At 48.6% G+C, this 17,775-nt stretch overlaps 1 protein-coding gene and 1 long non-coding RNA gene across 11 annotated transcripts; one reads left to right on the top strand and one right to left on the bottom strand.

Annotated features, from left to right (window-relative positions):
- Positions 1–1,235: 1,235 nt before the first annotated feature.
- Positions 1,236–16,689, top strand: MYOZ3 (myozenin 3). Of its 10 annotated transcripts, none has more exons than XM_072824496.1 (9): positions 1,236–1,541; positions 1,734–1,888; positions 2,572–2,706; positions 3,275–3,336; positions 8,790–8,944; positions 9,831–9,884; positions 10,002–10,137; positions 10,572–10,734; positions 14,597–16,689. In XM_072824496.1, exons 3-9 carry the CDS (start codon positions 2,681–2,683, stop codon positions 14,673–14,675), a joined length of 675 nt encoding a protein of 224 aa, XP_072680597.1. In that variant the 5' UTR covers positions 1,236–1,541; positions 1,734–1,888; positions 2,572–2,680; the 3' UTR covers positions 14,676–16,689. The 10 variants fall into 10 exon arrangements, with proteins under 10 accessions (XP_072680597.1, XP_072680588.1, XP_072680593.1 ...); XM_072824487.1 differs by having other exon boundaries at positions 13,799–16,349; XM_072824492.1 differs by lacking the exon at positions 2,572–2,706 and adding an exon at positions 2,398–2,505 and having other exon boundaries at positions 13,799–16,349.
- Positions 7,827–17,521, bottom strand: LOC140632464 (uncharacterized). Its single transcript, XR_012030065.1, has 3 exons — positions 16,162–17,521; positions 15,707–15,823; positions 7,827–15,179 (listed from the first exon to the last, which is right to left on the bottom strand). It is a non-coding gene; the product is annotated as an uncharacterized lncRNA (long non-coding RNA).
- Positions 17,522–17,775: the final 254 nt, after the last annotated feature.

The following is a 17,775-nucleotide window of genomic DNA, read 5'->3' as shown; positions in this document are numbered from 1 at the left end:
GCTGGGAGACCCTGCGTAAGGCCACTCCTTATCCAGCCTCAGCGTCCCTATCTGTGCAGAGCCAGCTGGGCTAGCTGATGTTTCGGGGTGGTATTGCCCAGCTCCTCACAACAAGATGCCATCACTGGAGCTGGGTCAGGGGCCAGGGCAGGTTCCTCATGGCAGGTTAGGGCTCTGTGCAGTAGAAGCCCCTACAAGAGGTCCCATCTGAGTCCAGATAACCCTAGTGAGCTTGGGACCCAGACTGTCAGAAGTGCTCCTCACCTGATGGGGGTGTCCTTTGTCCAGAAAAGGGCATTGTGGCCTCACTCCGAGGAGAAGCCAAGCCTGCCCTGGGAACATCCCTCATCCCTCTAAAAGCTCAGGCCCAGTAGAGGCTGGGAGCAGGAGTCTAAGGGGCAGGACATAGAGTTCCTGGAGTCCACAGAGCTCAGGCTTCCTCCTAAGAGCATGTCAAATACCCCCTCGGACAGTCTGTCCCCGGCACATGGGTACAGGTGCTGCCGGCCCCACCCTTCCCCAGGTGACCCAATCTTTACCTTCAGCCAGCACCCCTCCTGAGCACAGTATCCCCCACCCCTGACACCTCAAATCAAGTTCATCCCAAACTGAGCTGAGAAGCCGCCCCCACCCCAATCTGTTCCCCTTTTACCTTCCTCAGCCTCTCAAGCCAGAGTGGCCTTTCCCTCACTCCCCACATCCGATCTCTGAGCACAACCATGTGACTCCCCAGCTACCCCTCAGGTCCTTCCAGTCTCCATGGCCTCTGCCCCGGTGCAGCCTCCCCATCCTCACCTGACCACAGGATGATCTTCCTGCCTCCAGTCTGCCCCCCTCTAACTCATATGCCACCTGGCAGCCAGAGATATATTTGGAAAATGCCCATCTGACCACTCCATTCCACCGCTTTAAACTCTTAAGCACACTTTGCTTTTGAAAAGCCTGCTGTGATCTGGCCCACCTGTCCCGCCTCATCTCTCAGCTCTGTGGGCAGTTCTGGCTCTGCTCAAGGACCCCCTGACATTGTTACACACCAGGAGGCCTCTGTCTGCGGTGCCTGTGCCCCGCTGCCCACTGAACTCCCACTAGCCTTCCAGGCCCAGATCAAATGTCTCCTCTGGGACTCTCCTTCCCCACCCCCTCTCCCCAGGCAATGCCGGTGGCACCCTCCCCCGGGTACTCCCAGAGCACTTCCCATCATGCATCGCAAAGGCTTATTTACGGGTCTGACTTGGGCCTGACTGAGCTCCTTGAGGACAGAGCCCTGCCTTATTTATCTTCCATAGAGAGACACTCAGTGTGAGAAGGTGGAGGGAGGTGGGGAGGGAGGGAGCAGAAGGAAGAAAGGCAGGAAACAAAAGAGAAAAGAAGAAATGAACAAGTCAAGCAAGGACATCAGGGGAAAACTCATTCATTCACGCATGCATGCATCCATCCATTCATTCAACAAATATCTATTGAATTCCTATCAGGCCCCATTCTAGGCTCTAAGGATACAATCAGGAAGCTCAAGTGACTGGCAACTGACTCAGCATTTCCAGGTGACTCTGGTGTGTGCATATGTGTGTGTGTGTACATGTGTGTGCAAGCCCTTCTGTCTGCAAGGGCCTGCTGCCGGGGCACCTGTCTCCCCTGGGGCCTGGTGCTTTTAGCATCTGTCCCTGGATCCTGTTGCAGCCTGAAATAAGGCTGTGAGCCACGACGAGGCAGGAACGATTCTTGATTCTCATCAGCTGAGGCCAGAGTTGGCTGCAAGGGCACACCGTGCTCACACTGGGCCCAGGAACCACTAGCACCTCCACGACTACTCAGCTCTCAGCTTCCTGACAGAGGTGTTAATCTTGAGGGTCTGACATTCCCTCCTGCACGCTGTGGTCCCATCACTCAGGTACCAGGATCCTAGGGGAGCTCGAGGAGCTATGGGGCCTGGGCAGAGGACATGAGCCGGCTGCCAGAGCCCCAGCCTCCAAGCAGAGGAAGGGCTTTGCGGAGGGTCTGGGGAGCATGGGGTCTCCAGGAAAGGAGGGGAGGGATTCTAAGCTCTAGGTCACTCTAGATTAAGTGGGGAGGGGTGGCTGGGACTCGAGGTGGGCATAGGTAATGGCTTTGTGCAGGACTTCAAGATTTTTGGGCTGTGGAGGGGAGCAGGGCCCCTGTCTGCAGGTGAGAGTCCTTGGCAATGTCTGCATGTGTCTGTCAGGGGAGTGTTTATCAAGAAACAGATCTGTGCACTGTGGGCTCCTGAGTGGTCACAGTCGGAGCACTCTCCGTCGACTTGTAGCCCTAAATGCAGGCAGACACACTCAGGTCAGCTACGGTTTGTGGGGTGAGGGATTGTGGGTGCCCTGAAGCCCATCTGTGGATCCCATGATCTGGCCCAACCACCTTATATTACAGAGGCACATAAGAGGAATTGAGGCCCAAAGCTGAAGAGCCACTTGCTCACAGTTACAGAGGAAGTCAGGGACTTGGATTAGAGTCCAGGCTGCTGCCCTAGAGCCATGTGTGAGTGTGGGGTGTAGCTGGAAGCAGACTTGTTTTTTTGTTTTTTGTTTTTTTTTTTTTCTATAGGAAGGAATGTAGAAAGACCTGGAAGCAACACACAGGAGTAGGCTGGCAGGACTGCCTTCTTTCCTGGGGACAAGTTAGGGAATCTGGACTTGGAACCTACAGGGATTCCATGGGTCTCTGGACCGCATTTTGCTTGTAAATCTCCAAGATTGCTGGAAAGTGCCATGAGATGCCAATGGGGAGTGCAGGGGATGGAGGAGGAGGTAGAGAAGGGGTGAGGGAGAAGAGAGCACCCTGTATGTCCATTGAAAGCTGGAGCATAGGGAAGGAGGTGATGGGTCTCTCAGCTTCCATGGACCAGCCTTGCAGACCCCAGTGTAGCCCCAGCCTAACAACCCATGCATACCCCTCTCTCCTTGACTTAAACTTTCAACCTCTTTCAGCTGCTGATTAGAGCTCATCTGCCTCAGCGGATGACAGTTGCCTGAGGCCCCCACCTCCCCTATCCCTCATGTCCCAGAGATTATCCCCTGAAGAAAGAGTGCCTCCCTGACAACACGGAAAGCAGATCCTTGTGGCCTCCAGCACCTCCCTTGCCTCCCCTGGACCTCTGTATCCTCCCTGTCCAGCTCTGATAGCCCTTCCTTAAGAATAGGGTGGGCCAAGGCAGTTCGGGGCTGAGGCTGGGTGGACCAGGGCCTGGGAGGACATCTGGGGAGGGAAGGAGGGGGCAGGCCAATTTGCAGGCATCTCTCCTCCACAGGATGATCCCTAAGGAGCAGAAGGGGTCAGTGATGGCTGCCATGGGGGACCTCACTGGACCAGGTAAGGTGGACTCAGGTCCTGTGTGTTCCTCAGACTCATCCTTTTCTGATCCTAAAGTGCAGCCACTTGGGCCTGTTGGCCTGAGGCCTGGACAAACAGGTGTGAGTTCCAAGCCAGCCCTGAGGGAGTGCCTGTGGAATCTGCCACTTGGGTTGGGAAGCTTCCCGAAGCATTGGGAGGGGCCTTGCCCTGATGTCCACACCCCCGGAGGCTGGATTTGAATGCCTTAGACTGGGCCCTGGGCCTAAGACCTTACCTCCACTCCAGATTAAGCACTGAGGGGTCTGGTCCCAGTTCAAGCCCTAACTGTGGCCCCCGAGCTCCCCACACACTGTGGGTCTCACCAGGCCCCTGTGGCAAGAGACAATGGTCAGGGGAGAGTGGGGCAGGCTGGAAGAGCAGGCTCCCCAGTGTGGCTCAGATTTTCACTTAAAAGTAGGCTCACCCAATGAATAAATCATCTAAGATACATGTTTATCACCATATAAGTGATAAACTCTCGGCACAATTTTGGAGTCTGTTAATTTGGCCTATTTCAGATCATTTCAAATATTTTAAAAACAAATTCCACTAAGTCAGGCTCTCATCCTGTAGTGTGAATGCTAGTGAGTGATGCTGTTGGTTAAAAATGCAGATTCCCAGCATCTACCCCCAAGGATTCCGATTCAGTGGAGCTGGGGAAGGGGCCAGATGGGCACCTTTTAGACAAGTGCCCACATGATTCTGGTACACATGGACAGTGACCTGAGCACCAACAAACCCTCAAATAAGGATACCACTGAGGTTTTGCCCCTGCAGCTTCTAAGAAGCTCCACATCTAAGATAGTCTTTTGTATGACTTTATAGGTGAGTGGTCCTAATCTATTTTGTGTGTTCTTGCCTCCTTTTGTGAGCATTAAATTTTTTTTTTTAATTGCATGATTTTGGGCTCTAAAATATGCCAACTCTGTGAAGTATTGATGCTCTAGCTAGAAGAGCCAGGCAATGCATTCTCTTTTCCCTTGGCTAAGTAATTAATTAATGATAGTCCCCTAAACATGGACACATCTCATTTATGCCAGACTGGAAATTTATAAATTATTGGCCATTGCTGGGGTATTAACTCAAGACAATTTTGAAACTGAAGAAAAGTAAAAAGAAAAAAAAATTTCATGGTCTTACCATTAAAAGACAATCACTGTCAGGTGTTAACAATACAAACACCATTATTGTGTACTTACTCTGTGTCAGATTCTGGGATTAAGAGCTTCCATGCTTTATGCTGTATACTCCTCATAACAATCTCTAAGTTAGATACTGTTGCCCCCATTTTGCCGATGAGAAAGCTGAGGGACAGGGGAGCTCGGTGGTCACATATCTAGTAGTTGGTAGAGCTGAGATGGGACTCCAGATCTCTTTGTCTTCCGAGCTGCTTCTATACTACATGGTTGTACAAATAATACATCCCTTTTATAAGACATTCAGTCAAAACAGACATGAATGACTTTGAAAGTGAAAGTTCCTCATAATGGGACCATCTGGAGATAACTACTGTTAACATATTTGAGTAAATCCATCTTCTGTTCATATATAAACATATTTATATAAACGCATATACAAGTGGGTTAAGTAGTATACGCTGTGTTTTTCAGCTTACTTGTTTTTTTTTTCACTTAGCAGCATACCACAGACTTCTTTCTAGCCTGGTATGATTGATTTTTCCACCCCCTCCCTTGCTCCCCCAGCATATATTAAGTATATTGATACACACACACCCTACTGGTGGTCATGAAGGCTCATCTCAGGCTGGACCCTCAGGGGCAGAGCTGAGGATTCTCTGGTCCGGGTTCAGTGGAACCCCGTGGGGGCTCCAGGTCACGAATGGCTCCACAGAACTCATCTCATCTTCAGGAAGTGGGCTGTGGGTGCTTCTGCTCAGCCGGGTAGCGCTCTGTAGAAGGGGGCAGGTGTGACCCTGAGCCACTGATGAAGGGCATCTGGACAGCACCCCCACCACTCTGATGCCTGCTTTTCACAATCTGAAACCTCACTGCAATCAACATCCTTGTATGTCTATCTTCAGGCATGTTTATTCAACTTTTCTCCTTAGGAATGAATGCCTAGAAATGGAACTGTTTCATCAAATAGATTTTATCTGTAACTTTTTTTTTTTTTTTTTTAAATATCGAGCTCGATTCTTCTGGTAGTATTTGATAATATGATGCCAGGGGACTTTTTATTATGTATTTAGATATAAATAGTCTTTCATGCTTTTAAGTATGCAGTACCTTTTCTTCTTAAAAAATAGTGCAATTTCCAGCCTTCCTCTTCCTACCTCCTATAAATAGTTACTACTAATATTCGGCATATCTTTTTGCAGATTTTTCAATGTGTACATAAATATATAGTACTTATTCTTTTAAATAAATGAGTGGGATCTTAGAATGCAGATTCTTCTGAAACTTACTTTTTCCCCCTCTTAACCGACATTGGATCTCTTTCTGTTCCTAACATGTAGGAGGTCCTCTCTCCATATTTGCTGAAAGAATAAAAAAAACCCCACCAGCCCCCTTTTTTTAAAAGACTGTTTGGATTCCATTGAATGTGATGAATCACAGCACCTGCAGGGCCCCTGATGCTTCCTGGCAGCCCCACCCCGTCCATCTCTCTGTCCCCTGTCCTGTACTACTCGCTTAGAGGATGTTGGCAACCTCTGTACCCAAACTCCCAATGCCTTCTCCCTGGTCCTCCTTCTCAGCTGCTGACCTTGCTTCCTATTGCACTGAGAAGAATGAAGTAACCAAAAGAGCACCTCTACAAGCTCCCTCCTCCACATCTGGCTTGAGCTTGCATCTGTGTCCACATTCTCAGTTTTCCTTCCCCATGTGGTGGGTGACCTCTCCCTGTCCATGTCTGAAGTCAGCCCTTCCAGTTGAGCTGGGGACACCTCCCCACTCCTCCCCTCCCCTCCTCTCCCGTCCCCTCCCCTCTCCCCTACTCAAGGACATTCTTCCAGTTGGTCTGCCCTCTATCTATCTATTGCATTGTCAAAATTTCCCATCAGCTAAAAAAACATGCTTTTATGTCTCTTAAAAACAAACAACTTCTTGATTCTACTGCTGCCTCTGGTCCTGTAGAGCACAACTCCTCAAAGCTGTGGTCTATACTTTCTCACCTCCTCTCTCTGTAACATTTTATTAAGCTCATTTCCAAACACACAAAAATAGAGAGTGCAAATCCCCATGGCCCTCCTTTCATTCGTGGAGTCCAAAGCAAAATCCAAAGAGCACATCATTTCATCCCCTCAATACTTCAGGATGCACCAAAAATAATAAAGAGGACATTTCCTTACATGCCACAAAGATGTTAGCACACTAAACAAAATTAGCAACTTTGATTTAATACTACCTAATAACCAGTCCCACAGTTAACTTTTTCCAATTTTCTAGTTTGTTTTAATGAGGATCCAAAGAAAGACCACTGTTTATTTGGTGGCCACATATCTTAAATCTCCTTTAATCTATAACCCCCACTCCTATCCCACCCTGTCTTTTTTTCCAGGTCATTCACTCCTTTAAAGAACCCAGGCCAGCTGCCCTATAAAACATCTCACATCCTAGATTTTGTTCACTGCTTCCTTGTGGTGTGGTTAAAATACTCCTCTATCTTAACACTTTCCAATAAGGTTTTCACACCCAAATACTCCATAGAAACTACTTTTGTGAAGATGACCAATAACAACCCCATGACACTAAAGAGGATGGTCAATTTTCGGCTCTGTGATCACTCCATCTTCCTGGAAATGCTTTATCACTTGGTTTCCAGGGCACCACCCTCTGGGTTTCCTCCAGCCTCACTGGGCACCCCTTCCTAGCTCCATGGCTGGTTCTTTACCTCTTTAGTCTGGATGCTGGAGGCCCAGGGCTCAGGCTTCGGATCTCTTTAACCCTCATCTACCTGGTGATCTCATCCAGCCTCCTGGCTCTAAACACCATTTATAGAGCTGGAACTCGAACCTCCATATATCCAATTTTAGAGATGGACAACTCTGGCCATACTGTCCATATGTATCCTTTTCCTACCAGTGTCCTCACCCCTCTGCCACTCCTTTTCTACCAAAGCCTTCCTGTGGTGGGAAGTGCAGAAAAGTGTGTGTTTTGCCAGCGGGGGAAACAGAAAGAATAGGGATGGGTTCCAGAACTCTTAAGGACAGCCATCTTCCCTGGAAACCCTCTACATGGCTATCACAGTGAGTCCTAACTCTGAGAAAAGAAATAAATGTAATGGACTTCATCAAACAGCAACGAATAGCATTTGTAAGCTCGCGATACCCCAATTTTTACTTTCAGGTCAGTTTCTCCCGTGAGCCCTAGACTCACGTACCTGGTTCCCTCCTTGGCTTCTTCACTTCGACATCTGCAAGGCATTTCAAAATTTATATGCCCATTCTGCAGGCAATTAGAGGAATTGGAATATGGATCAGGCATTGTATAAAACAAAAATATGTCCACTTGCACAGGCAGAGATCTTTAATTGATAAATCAAGTTACAAAGCATGTATAACTATGACTTCATTTTAGCTGAAAATTCATATGTGAATATATAGTCTTTAAAAAAAAAAGATTTATTTTAGAGAGAGAGTATGTGAGCAGGGTAGGGGGTTAGGGAGAGGGAGAGAATCCTCAAGCAGATTCTCTGCTGAGTGTGAAGCCCAGGTGGGGCTCAATCTGAGAACTCTTAGATCATGATCTGAGCTGAAATCAGTGGTCACTTAACTGACTGAGCCACCCAAGTGCCCTCCTAAATGAATACATAGTCTTTGAAAAAGATCTGAACAGATATGTACTAAAGTGTTAAAAGTGGCAACCTCTGGGAGATAGAAATGGTATTTTTCTCTTTTTCCCTTATATCTGTATTTTCAAACTTCCTTCAATGCACATATATGCTATTTTTATAACAAAAGGCTATTTTAAAATTGAAAGAACACGTGTCTAACACTGAAGTCCTGATCTCTCCCCATCTCATCCTCCTCTTGCCCTCCCCGTCTCAGTGAGTGGCCGCTCCAAGGATGGAACGGCTCAGGCCAGAAACCTCCCCTCCTCCCTTGGCATAGCTCAGATGCAGCACGGCTTAGTATCAGAAAATTATCTAGAATCCGTTCATTTCTTGCGACTCCCACCACGATGGGCAAAGAACTGCCAAGGAATAAACACAAATGGCCAAAGAACATCTGAAATGGAGTTCAATTTCACTGAGTGTCAAACACATGCAAATGAGACTCTGAGGTGTCACTTCTGCCCACCAGGTAGGCAAAGATTCCACAAAATGGTGACACCCAGTGTCAGCAAATGTGGGGAGAAAGCTGCGTTCTCACACACACTGGAGAGTGCTCGGACAAGGTTGCCTCAGAGGCCGGCAGCCCCAAGTGCCCTGACGGGTTTGGTGGTAGGCCTCACTCTGGCCTCTCTCGGCAGTCCCTTTGCTGGACCTGGGCAAGAAGCTGAGTGTGCCCCAAGACTTGATGATGGAGGAGCTCTCTCTACGCAACAACAGAGGTTCCCTCCTCTTCCAGAAGAGACAGCGCCGGGTGCAGAGATTCACCTTTGAGTTTGCAGCCAGCCCGCAGGCGGTGAGTTAGCTCCCACTGTGCTTACAGGGGAATTGGCCCAGGGAGGGCCAGCAGTTAGCCTCAACTGAGCCAGTTGAGGACCTCTGGCCCCTGGGCCGTCCCTCCAGCTCCAGCTGGAAAGGCTGTGATGTTCCCATCAGATTGAGCCCTTGACTTGCTGTGTGATCCCAGAAAAGTGTGATCTCTTTAGGTATCTCTCCCCAGATACAAAGCATAAAGTGGAATGGGCAGGGCAAGCTGTGGGGTGAAGGGATTCTGGCTCCTACAAAAAGTGCTCTGGGCTACATTTGCAGTGAGCAGGATTTAGATTAGACTTGAGCTCAGCCTAAGGGAGAAAACACAGAACTCTTTCTCTTCTTGCTCCTAGAAGAAGGACAAGGCCAGAAAACAGTCTGCTGGTAGAGACAAGAATGGTTTATCCTCAGGCTTGAAAAACTCAGCAGGAATGAACTCAGGGCCACTCCACTCATACTCCACTCAACGCCTGGACTAAACAGGAGGCAGATGAGAGGGGGTGGTGTGGTAGGATGCAGAATAGTAAAGATGACAAAACACCTACTCTGCTAGCCAAGCACTTCACATCTATCGTCTTATTTAATACTCATAGAGCCCTGTAAATTAGATATGATCATCACTCCTCCCATTTTATAGACAGAGAAACTGAGTGAGACTCAGGAAGGTTATCTGCCCAAGGTCAATAATAGAAACTAACATACCAAGAATATTTCTCTGTCCCAGGCACTGGGATTAGCGCCCTTTGCTATTCATTCATCCCCCCAGTATCCCCAGGATGTGGGCCCTAAGACTATGTATTCCCCATTTTTGGTGGAGGGAGAATCCTGGCCCCTTGCCCCAGAGCCTCCCTGTGATCTGTTTGCCCCCACAGATTGCAGATGGAAGCACCAAGGGGAAGGTGCTGGGAACAGCAGAGCTGGGGACGGTGAGTGTGCAGGGAGCTCCCCCACCCCCACCCGCAGGAGGGGAAGCAAGGGGATGGGGCCAGGCAGCTCCTCCAGTGAGGCAGTCCCAGCCTCTGAGCACCCATCCCTGTGCCCAGGTTGCCAATGGCCCCGAGGGGCAGAACTTCCACTCTGAGCTCCACATCTTCCCAGCTTCATCCCGGGGCCCTGAGGACGCCCAGTCTGCAGCCTTCCCTGCAGAGCGTGCCCGCAGCCCCAGCGCCCTGGCACCAGGTGAGTGCCTCCCTGGGTCTTGGGACCAGAGAAGGGAGTACCTACCGCCATTGGGCAGGAACCAGCACCTAGAAAGTGGCTAGTCCACCTCACCCAGCCCCCTGCACCCCTCCCTAGACCTAACACAAGCCCAGAGAGGTGCAGCAATGCACCCAAGGTCACACAGTGAGCCAGAGTCTGTAAGCCTGCCCCAACCGACTGGGGATTTCCAAGTCTAGTCCTCCTTGCTTCCAGGGATGGGAAAGGATCGGTTCCCTCTGCTGGGGCAACTTTGGTGTTCTATTCCTCCCCTACCCCCATCTCAGCTCTAGGCTTCCCTCCCCTAACTGCGTCTGTGGGGTGGACAGGGTGGGGGCCAAGGGAGAAAAGAGCCCAGGTGCCCCCGCCTGCCAGCTCCACATGCCCTGCTCCCGTGTGCCCTGCTCCATCTCCAGGCTATGCGGAGCCACTGAAGGGCGTCCCGCCAGAGAAGTTCAACCACACGGCCATCCCCAAGGGCTACCGCTGTCCTTGGCAGGAGTTCATCAGCTACCGGGACTACCAGAGCGAGGGCAGAAGTCACACCCCTAGCCTTGCCGAGTACCGAAATTTCAACAAGTAAGGCTGGGGAGAGGGGGGTGCAGCTTGGGGAGAGACTGCTAGGGTGTGCAGGTGTGCAGGTGCCAGTCACAACACAGCAGTGGCTGCAACTTCCTGAGCCCGTTGATGTGCCAAGCTCCCTCTGAACACTTACATGTTGCTTGAGCTCCTGCTAGAACTCAATAGCACTCTTGCCTCAGCACATAGGAGGTGCTCAATAAATGTACAGGGAATGAATGAATGAACGTGCCACACACATCTTGTTGGTTTCGCCACCCAGCAGGGCAGGGAGGTGCTGCAGTTTTTCTTATTGTGACTTACTCAGGAATAGCAGTAACCTGCCCAAAGTCATGAAGCAAGGAAGCAGTGGGACCGGGACAGAGCCCGGTCTCTCGTTCCTCCTCCCTGCCGTGTACCAGCTCTTTGACGCACATTCCTCCCTGGGTGGGGGCCCGACCTCACTAGGCCTAGATCAGCTCAGCCTTTTCCTCACTTTCCTCAAAGGTCTTGAGGTGTATCAAAGTGGGGAGTGTCAGTGAAACATTGGACACCAGAGGTGAGAGCCACAGGGGACTGGCTTGTACTATTCAGAGCATGGGACCTTAGCGCGGGCTTACGTGCAGCCTCCTCGCCTTGCTGTTTGACCTTGGGCCAGTGACTCAACCTCTCTGAGCCTCCATTTCCCCATCTGTAAAATGAGACTATTACAGTATCTACTTCATGAGATTGTTGAGAGGATGGCATGAGAAGCCGTAGGCAAAGTTTCTAGCAAGTAATAAACTCAATACACAGTAGCTATTAGTATGAATATTAGTTACAGGCTGAAATAATGGTTGGAAAAGCTAATTGGATGGGACGCCTGGGTGGCTCAGCAGTTGAGCATCTGCCTTCAGCTCAGGGTGTGATCCTGGGATCCAGGATCGAGTCCCACATCGGGCTCCTAGAAGGAAGGAGCTTCTCCCTCTGCCTGTGTCTCTGTTCTCTCTCTGCCTCTCATGAATAAATAAATAAATAAAATCTTACAAAAAAAAAAAAAAAGGAAAAGCTAATTGGGAGCACTGGAGAGGGATAAACTTAGTGTTCCGGCCTAGGGGCGCAAAGACAAATCATAGGAGTCAAGATAGGAAGGAGCCTGGCACTGGAGGAAGACCTTGGGCTGGGGGAATGCATTTCAACTGCAACTGGCTTCCTCAGTCTGATGCTATCTCTGAAAAATGCTCCTCTGGCTTGGACTTCAGTAAGCGAAAAAGAGGAGGGTCCCCAAGAGCAGGACATGGTCCAACTCTTCTGGCACCTGCTCAGACCACATGCAGAGACTGTCTGACAACTTGAGGGTGATCAGCCTTGAGAAGAGACTGCTCAGAAGGGAGGTGACCTCCCTCAAACAGCTGATAGCCAGGGAGGGCCCAGATGGGAAGAACTGTGCCCAACAGACACCGTGTGAGCCACGAGCCATTGGCAGGCATTCTGGGGTTTCCGCCAGGCGAGACTGTGTTCTCTCCTCCTGGGGGCCCTCAGCCCCCGCCTGCCCAGCTATTTAAAACCCTCAGCAGACATTCAGTCCAGGGCGCTGGCTTCCAGGCTGGCCAACTCAAGTTGTAGCCCCATCTATCTCAGGCCGCAGCTAGGACGGGCGGAAGCACATTCCCATCAGCAGGAGAGCCGTAGGGGGCCGTGAGCCCAGGGCCCAGAAGAACCCACTGAAGCTGACAGGGGGCAACAGTGGTGTTAGTGGCCAAGCTGTGCTAAGGATCCAGGGCTCTGGGCTTCCAGTCAAGGACTGGATTGTGAAGCCTGTGCAGCTTGGAAACTGCCCAGCCTGTTCCCGCCGGGCCTGGCTGTTGCCGCCACAGCCGGGGTGGTCTGGGCAGAACCGCTGTCCTGGCTGGAGTCCAGGCCCTGGCCCAAGGTCTGTCTTTCTGCCCCAGGGGAGAAAGCACTCCCCCATTCTCATTGCTCCCAGGCTTCGAGGAAAACACTATATGAGCAATACTTTTTAAGTCTTCTTAAGATGAAAACACAGTTTAAAAATAACATTTTCTTAAAACACACACACACAAGCAACTACAAATAAAGAGAGGGCCCCTATTCACCAGTCTCCATTTCAGTTCCCTTCCCAAAGGTGACACTGTGGTCGGGTAGGTATATTTTCAGATCATTTTCTCCCAGCAGCTCCATTCCTATAGTGGATGACATTGTTTTACATGCATGTGTGTGTGTTTTAATCCTTTGTATCTCATTCTGTATCTTGCTTGCCTTTTTGACTCAGTATTATGCTTTTGAAATCTATCCTACTTAATACATACGAATCTTTTCATTCCTTTTAAGCCGCTCTATGGTATTCCACCTTGTGAATACACCACGTCTGTCTTGTCCATGGCTCTGCCACTCGACATACGGGCCTTACTGGTTTGTCACCAGTCACTGCTTATACCTGTTTCTTTGTGTGTATGTGCATGTTCTTCTCTAAGCCGTATACTTACAGGTGCAGTTGTTGGTTGACAGTTTGCACATTTTTAGATTAAAAAGATCCTGCCAAGTTGTCCAAGGTAGCAGCACCAGTTTACCTTCCAACCAGCAGTATCTGAGTGAAACTTTGCCCCATTTTCAAATTATTTCTTCTCACTAGTCTTATGGGTGAGAAATGGGGTGTGGTGTCTCTGTTATAACTTGCATTTCCTAATTCTTGGTGCTCCTTCTAACCCTCTCTTCCCTCTCTGGCCTGTGGGTATATTGTTCTAAGGGGAGATGAGCAGAGAAGGATAAACCCCATTCCAGCTCTACTGTCTTCTGGAGCTTTACTTAGGGGAAACCTAGAGTTTTGTTTGGGACAACCCAATTTGAGCTTTGAAAATTTCATTCCTATTCCCAAGCACCAAGCCATCCCTACTAGAGGCAGACTAGGGAATGGACAGAGCTGGGGAAACCTGTTAAGGATAATATAAGGCCTTACCATATAGGTGGGGAAACGGGCCCAGAGGGAGGCAGGGAGGGGGCCTCACATGGTGACCTAAATGTCAGTGCTCTGCCATCCAGTGCTCTCCCACACAGCACACCTGTCCTGCTGCTTTTCTCTCACCAGGACCCCAGTGCCCTTTGGAGGACCCTTAGTGGGGGAGACTCTTCCCAGGGCAGGCACCCCATTCGTCCCAGAGCTCATCAGTGGCTTGGAACTTCTTCGCCTCAGACCTAGCTTCAACAGAGTTGCCCAGGGCTGGGTCCGCAACCTTCCTGAGTCCGAGGAGCTGTAGCCCCAGCCTGAATATTCAATTCCCATCTTCATGTTTGGGAGACATCCTGGAGTCGACTTCTGGACAGCACTTCATGGTTTATGAAGGGTCTTCACACACAAAATCTTACTGCAAATGGCCTCAAAGGCCGCAAGGTTCAGTAGTCCCCAAATGGGGTGTGTTTCAACATTTCCTGGGGATGATGTTTTGCATACAGACTTCTGGCCTGCCCCAGATTTGCAGTATCCAAATCTCCTGAGTTGGGGGTACTTTCTATTAGTAACCAACACTCCTAGCTGATTCCAGTGAAACTTGTTCATGGTTCACATCTTTAGGAATCCAAGCTACCAGTGAATTCACATCCATGCCTCTACTCCCCACTCCCTGCTCTGGTACTCTACTAACACTCCCCTGACAGGGAGATCCCTAGCAGCCCATTTACCCAGTGGATAACTCTGACAATTAGAAAGTTTTTCCTTTTATTGAGAAGCAGTTAGTTAACCTTATTCATGCTCTAAACATTTGCTAAGTACCTACTGTGTGCTAGTTGCCCTGAGGTGAATAAGCCTAGGCCTGGCCTAGAGGAAGAGAAGACTGTAGGAAAGACAGGTTTATAAAGCATAGGTAAATCCTGTTGATTTTCCCTACAGAATCTACCTGACATCAGAGGAAGCAAGCACCATGAGTCAAGAGGAGTGGGTCCCTAACTCCTGGTGGGGATGGGTATAGGAGGGGAATTCCAGGAAGCCCCTCGGAGACTTTGGAGGTGGAGTGAGAGACATCAAGGGAAGAGAGAGTGATGGAGAGGACGTTCCTGCTGAGTGCACCAGCATGTGCAAAGTGTGGAATTGTGAATAGGAGGAGGTGTGTTCTGGAGAAAGGAGGGGGCTGTGTTAGAGGGGTCAGTGAGGGCCAGCACGGAGTGGACTTTCCTGAGGAGATGGGGGCAGCTTTTAAGATGGGAAGTGATGGGTCTTGCTATGTGGGGGCACAGATTGGAGAGGACTAAGGCCAGAAGTCAGGAAACCTGCAGGGAATAAGGTCTAGGCTAGGGCTAGGCTAGGGAGATGGCCATAGGGATGGAAAGAAGGGGCATCTTATTGGACAGGTGCAATGTGGGGCACCTATAAGGTCTCCTCCTGTCTTTTCTCCTTGCACTTACCATCTGGTGCAAGCCTGGGTAAATCTTGTCCTAGTCTTCACCAGGGATAGTTCAGGGCTGTATCCAGCTCCCTAGGAAAAGGAGAGAAAGGAATGCCTCTTAGTTCAACTGATGATGATGAAGACAGTGACAATGATCATGTTGGTGGCTGCTTTTTATTAGGTGCCTCAGTGCTTGGGCTGGTAGTAGATTCTCCACATATCCTATTTCTTATTTTCAGGACAATCCTGAGGGAAAGGTATTGTCCCATTTTACAGATATAGATATCCAGGCTTGAAAGAAGTGGCTTGTTCAGGGCCAGAGCCAAAATGGGAATGTCTAATTCTAGCAGCTGTCCCTTGTCACTGCACTGGGTGGCCAGGCCAATGCCCCCTCACTCTGGAATCATCTAAGCATGGTATCCTGCCTTAGGGCTTAGAGTGAAAAGTGCAGGTGGAGAAGTCAGACTGGATGGGATGGGTTCTAGCTGCTACTGCTAGCTGTGTGAACTTAAGCAAGTCATTTCTCCTGGGTAGGCCTCTGTCTCTCCACCTGTAAGATGAGGACAAGGCCAGAAGCCCCTAGAGTGGGCTGTTGTGGCACAGTGATGGATGCATACCTAAGAAGTCCTTGGTCATTATTAGATTTCCTGCAGCTTCTGCTCTTGACCGGAAAAGACTTTCTTGTTCTTGAGAAGCTGGCTGCAAGATGTCATTAGGGTCTGTAAAGCTGAAGCCTGAAGGAAAGCCTCTGATTACTGTAGGACTCCTTGTGGACATGGAATTATTCCCTTTCCCCCTGCCTCCCTCTGCCTCTTCCCTGCCTTTCTTAGGGAGATGAGAAGGTGAGAGATCCAGCTAGTTCCCAGGGTACATGGGATAGTGGTTGCATTTTCCTTTTGTTCCAGACTTTCACTGCACCCCACACAGTCGTGAGGGGCCAGCAGCCTGTTAGAGTTGCCTGCCATTGATGTGTTGTCTTGAATTGGGGGGCTGCTGTTTAAAGCCATGTTTGCATGAGCTGAAAAACCAACCATTAAAGTGTCTGACACATAGAAGAGAGGATTTGCACTACCTTGGATAGACTCTGCTGTGTTCTGGAGGGTGAAGACCAACACCAGCTACAGGAGAGGAGAGCCTGCTGCACCCAAAAGCAAATCCTCATTCTTTCTTCTGACAATATGACTTTTGCTGATGTTGTTAAAAAAAAAAAAAAAAAAGGAATGCTTGTTATCTAAATAAATAAAATGTAAAAAGACTGGCCCACATAGCTCCTCCTATGCTCAAAGATAGACTTTCCCAGCCTCCTGCATTCTGCTTCATTTCCACATACTGGACGTAACCACTGGTAACAGTTTGGATCTTCTAGGATTCTAGAATTATTTGAATAGATAAATATGTATGTAGTGTAGTACAGGTGCAAAGGTGCAAAAATATGTCTTTGTCTAATGGGATCATACCATATGTATTCTGTATTTTGCAACTTTATTTAACAGTAAGTAAAATTTGGATCCTGAAAGAGCAGGCCATTAACCTTTCACGTAATTTGTGGGCCTTGCAAGCCCTTCATATAAAATCATTTTCTTTGCTTGTTCATATCAAATTCTCTGCTTTTGCCTGTTCTGTTCCTTAAATAAATGAAATCATACGGTGATAAGGAAATGAAAAGGACAAAGAATAGCTAGGATGTTGGGAAAGCAGACATGAGCTATCCCAGCACTAAGCAGAGAGGAGCTGCACTTACATGTAACAGTGTGGGTGTGGCACAGAAACAAAATGGCAAGCAAAGGAAGGGATACAAACATGTATGTGTGCTGTTGCAAGAAAGTGTTAATATAAAAGTCAGGGTGGGGTTAACTTTGTGAGGAAAGGCTGGTGGTTGTGAAGGGATAAAATGCTTCTGGGGAAAGCTAGACAATTTCTGTGGCTGGATTTGGATGACTGTTACATAGGTGCTCACTTTAGAATATTTAACTTAGTGGTACATCTGTGTTTTATGCACTTTCTCTGTACATGTGTTATATTTTACCAAAACAGTCCCTCCTTTTAAAAAATGAATGGACAAATCAATAGTAGATCACATGTACCTGATGAAAGAATTAGTGAACTACAAGTGCCCATAATGTTTCAAAAAGAGGTAAAGAGAATATGAGAGAGAAATTAAAAGATGTGGAAAATAAAATGAAAGTGTCTGACAGTACTGATAGAAATTCCAGAAGATGCTTTAAAATGACTGAGTTTTCTCTAGAGTTAATGAAAGACATAAATTCATACAATCTTTACCCTGTCATGAGAAGGGATATTAAATCTACACTTAAGAACCTCTGTATCTAGATGCAGGTCATGATCCCGGGGTCCTGGGATCAAGCCCTCCATCAGGCCCCCTGCTCAGCAGGGAGCCTGCTTCTCTCTATCCCCCTCCCCACCTCCTCCTCATGCTAGCATACTCACCCTCTTTCTCTCTGTCTCTGTCTCTCAAATAAAGTTTAAAAAAAAAGAATCACTGTACTGAAATCGCAGAACTCCACAAAGTCGCAGAAAAAATTCAAGAAAATTGATATTATCTACAAAGTATCCAATGAAAAAGCTGGATTACCTGCAAAAGAATGACATTTAAAATGACAGCAATAGAAAAATATCTTCAAGAAATGAGAACAAAATAAATTCAGTCTTAGACAAATAAGTAGTA

The sequence above is a fragment of the Canis lupus genome, chromosome 4 (genome assembly GCF_048164855.1).
Source record: "Canis lupus baileyi chromosome 4, mCanLup2.hap1, whole genome shotgun sequence".
NCBI lineage: Eukaryota > Metazoa > Chordata > Mammalia > Carnivora > Canidae > Canis > Canis lupus.
Note: the sequence above shows the minus strand (reverse complement) of the source record. Positions and strands in the feature narration are given on the sequence as shown.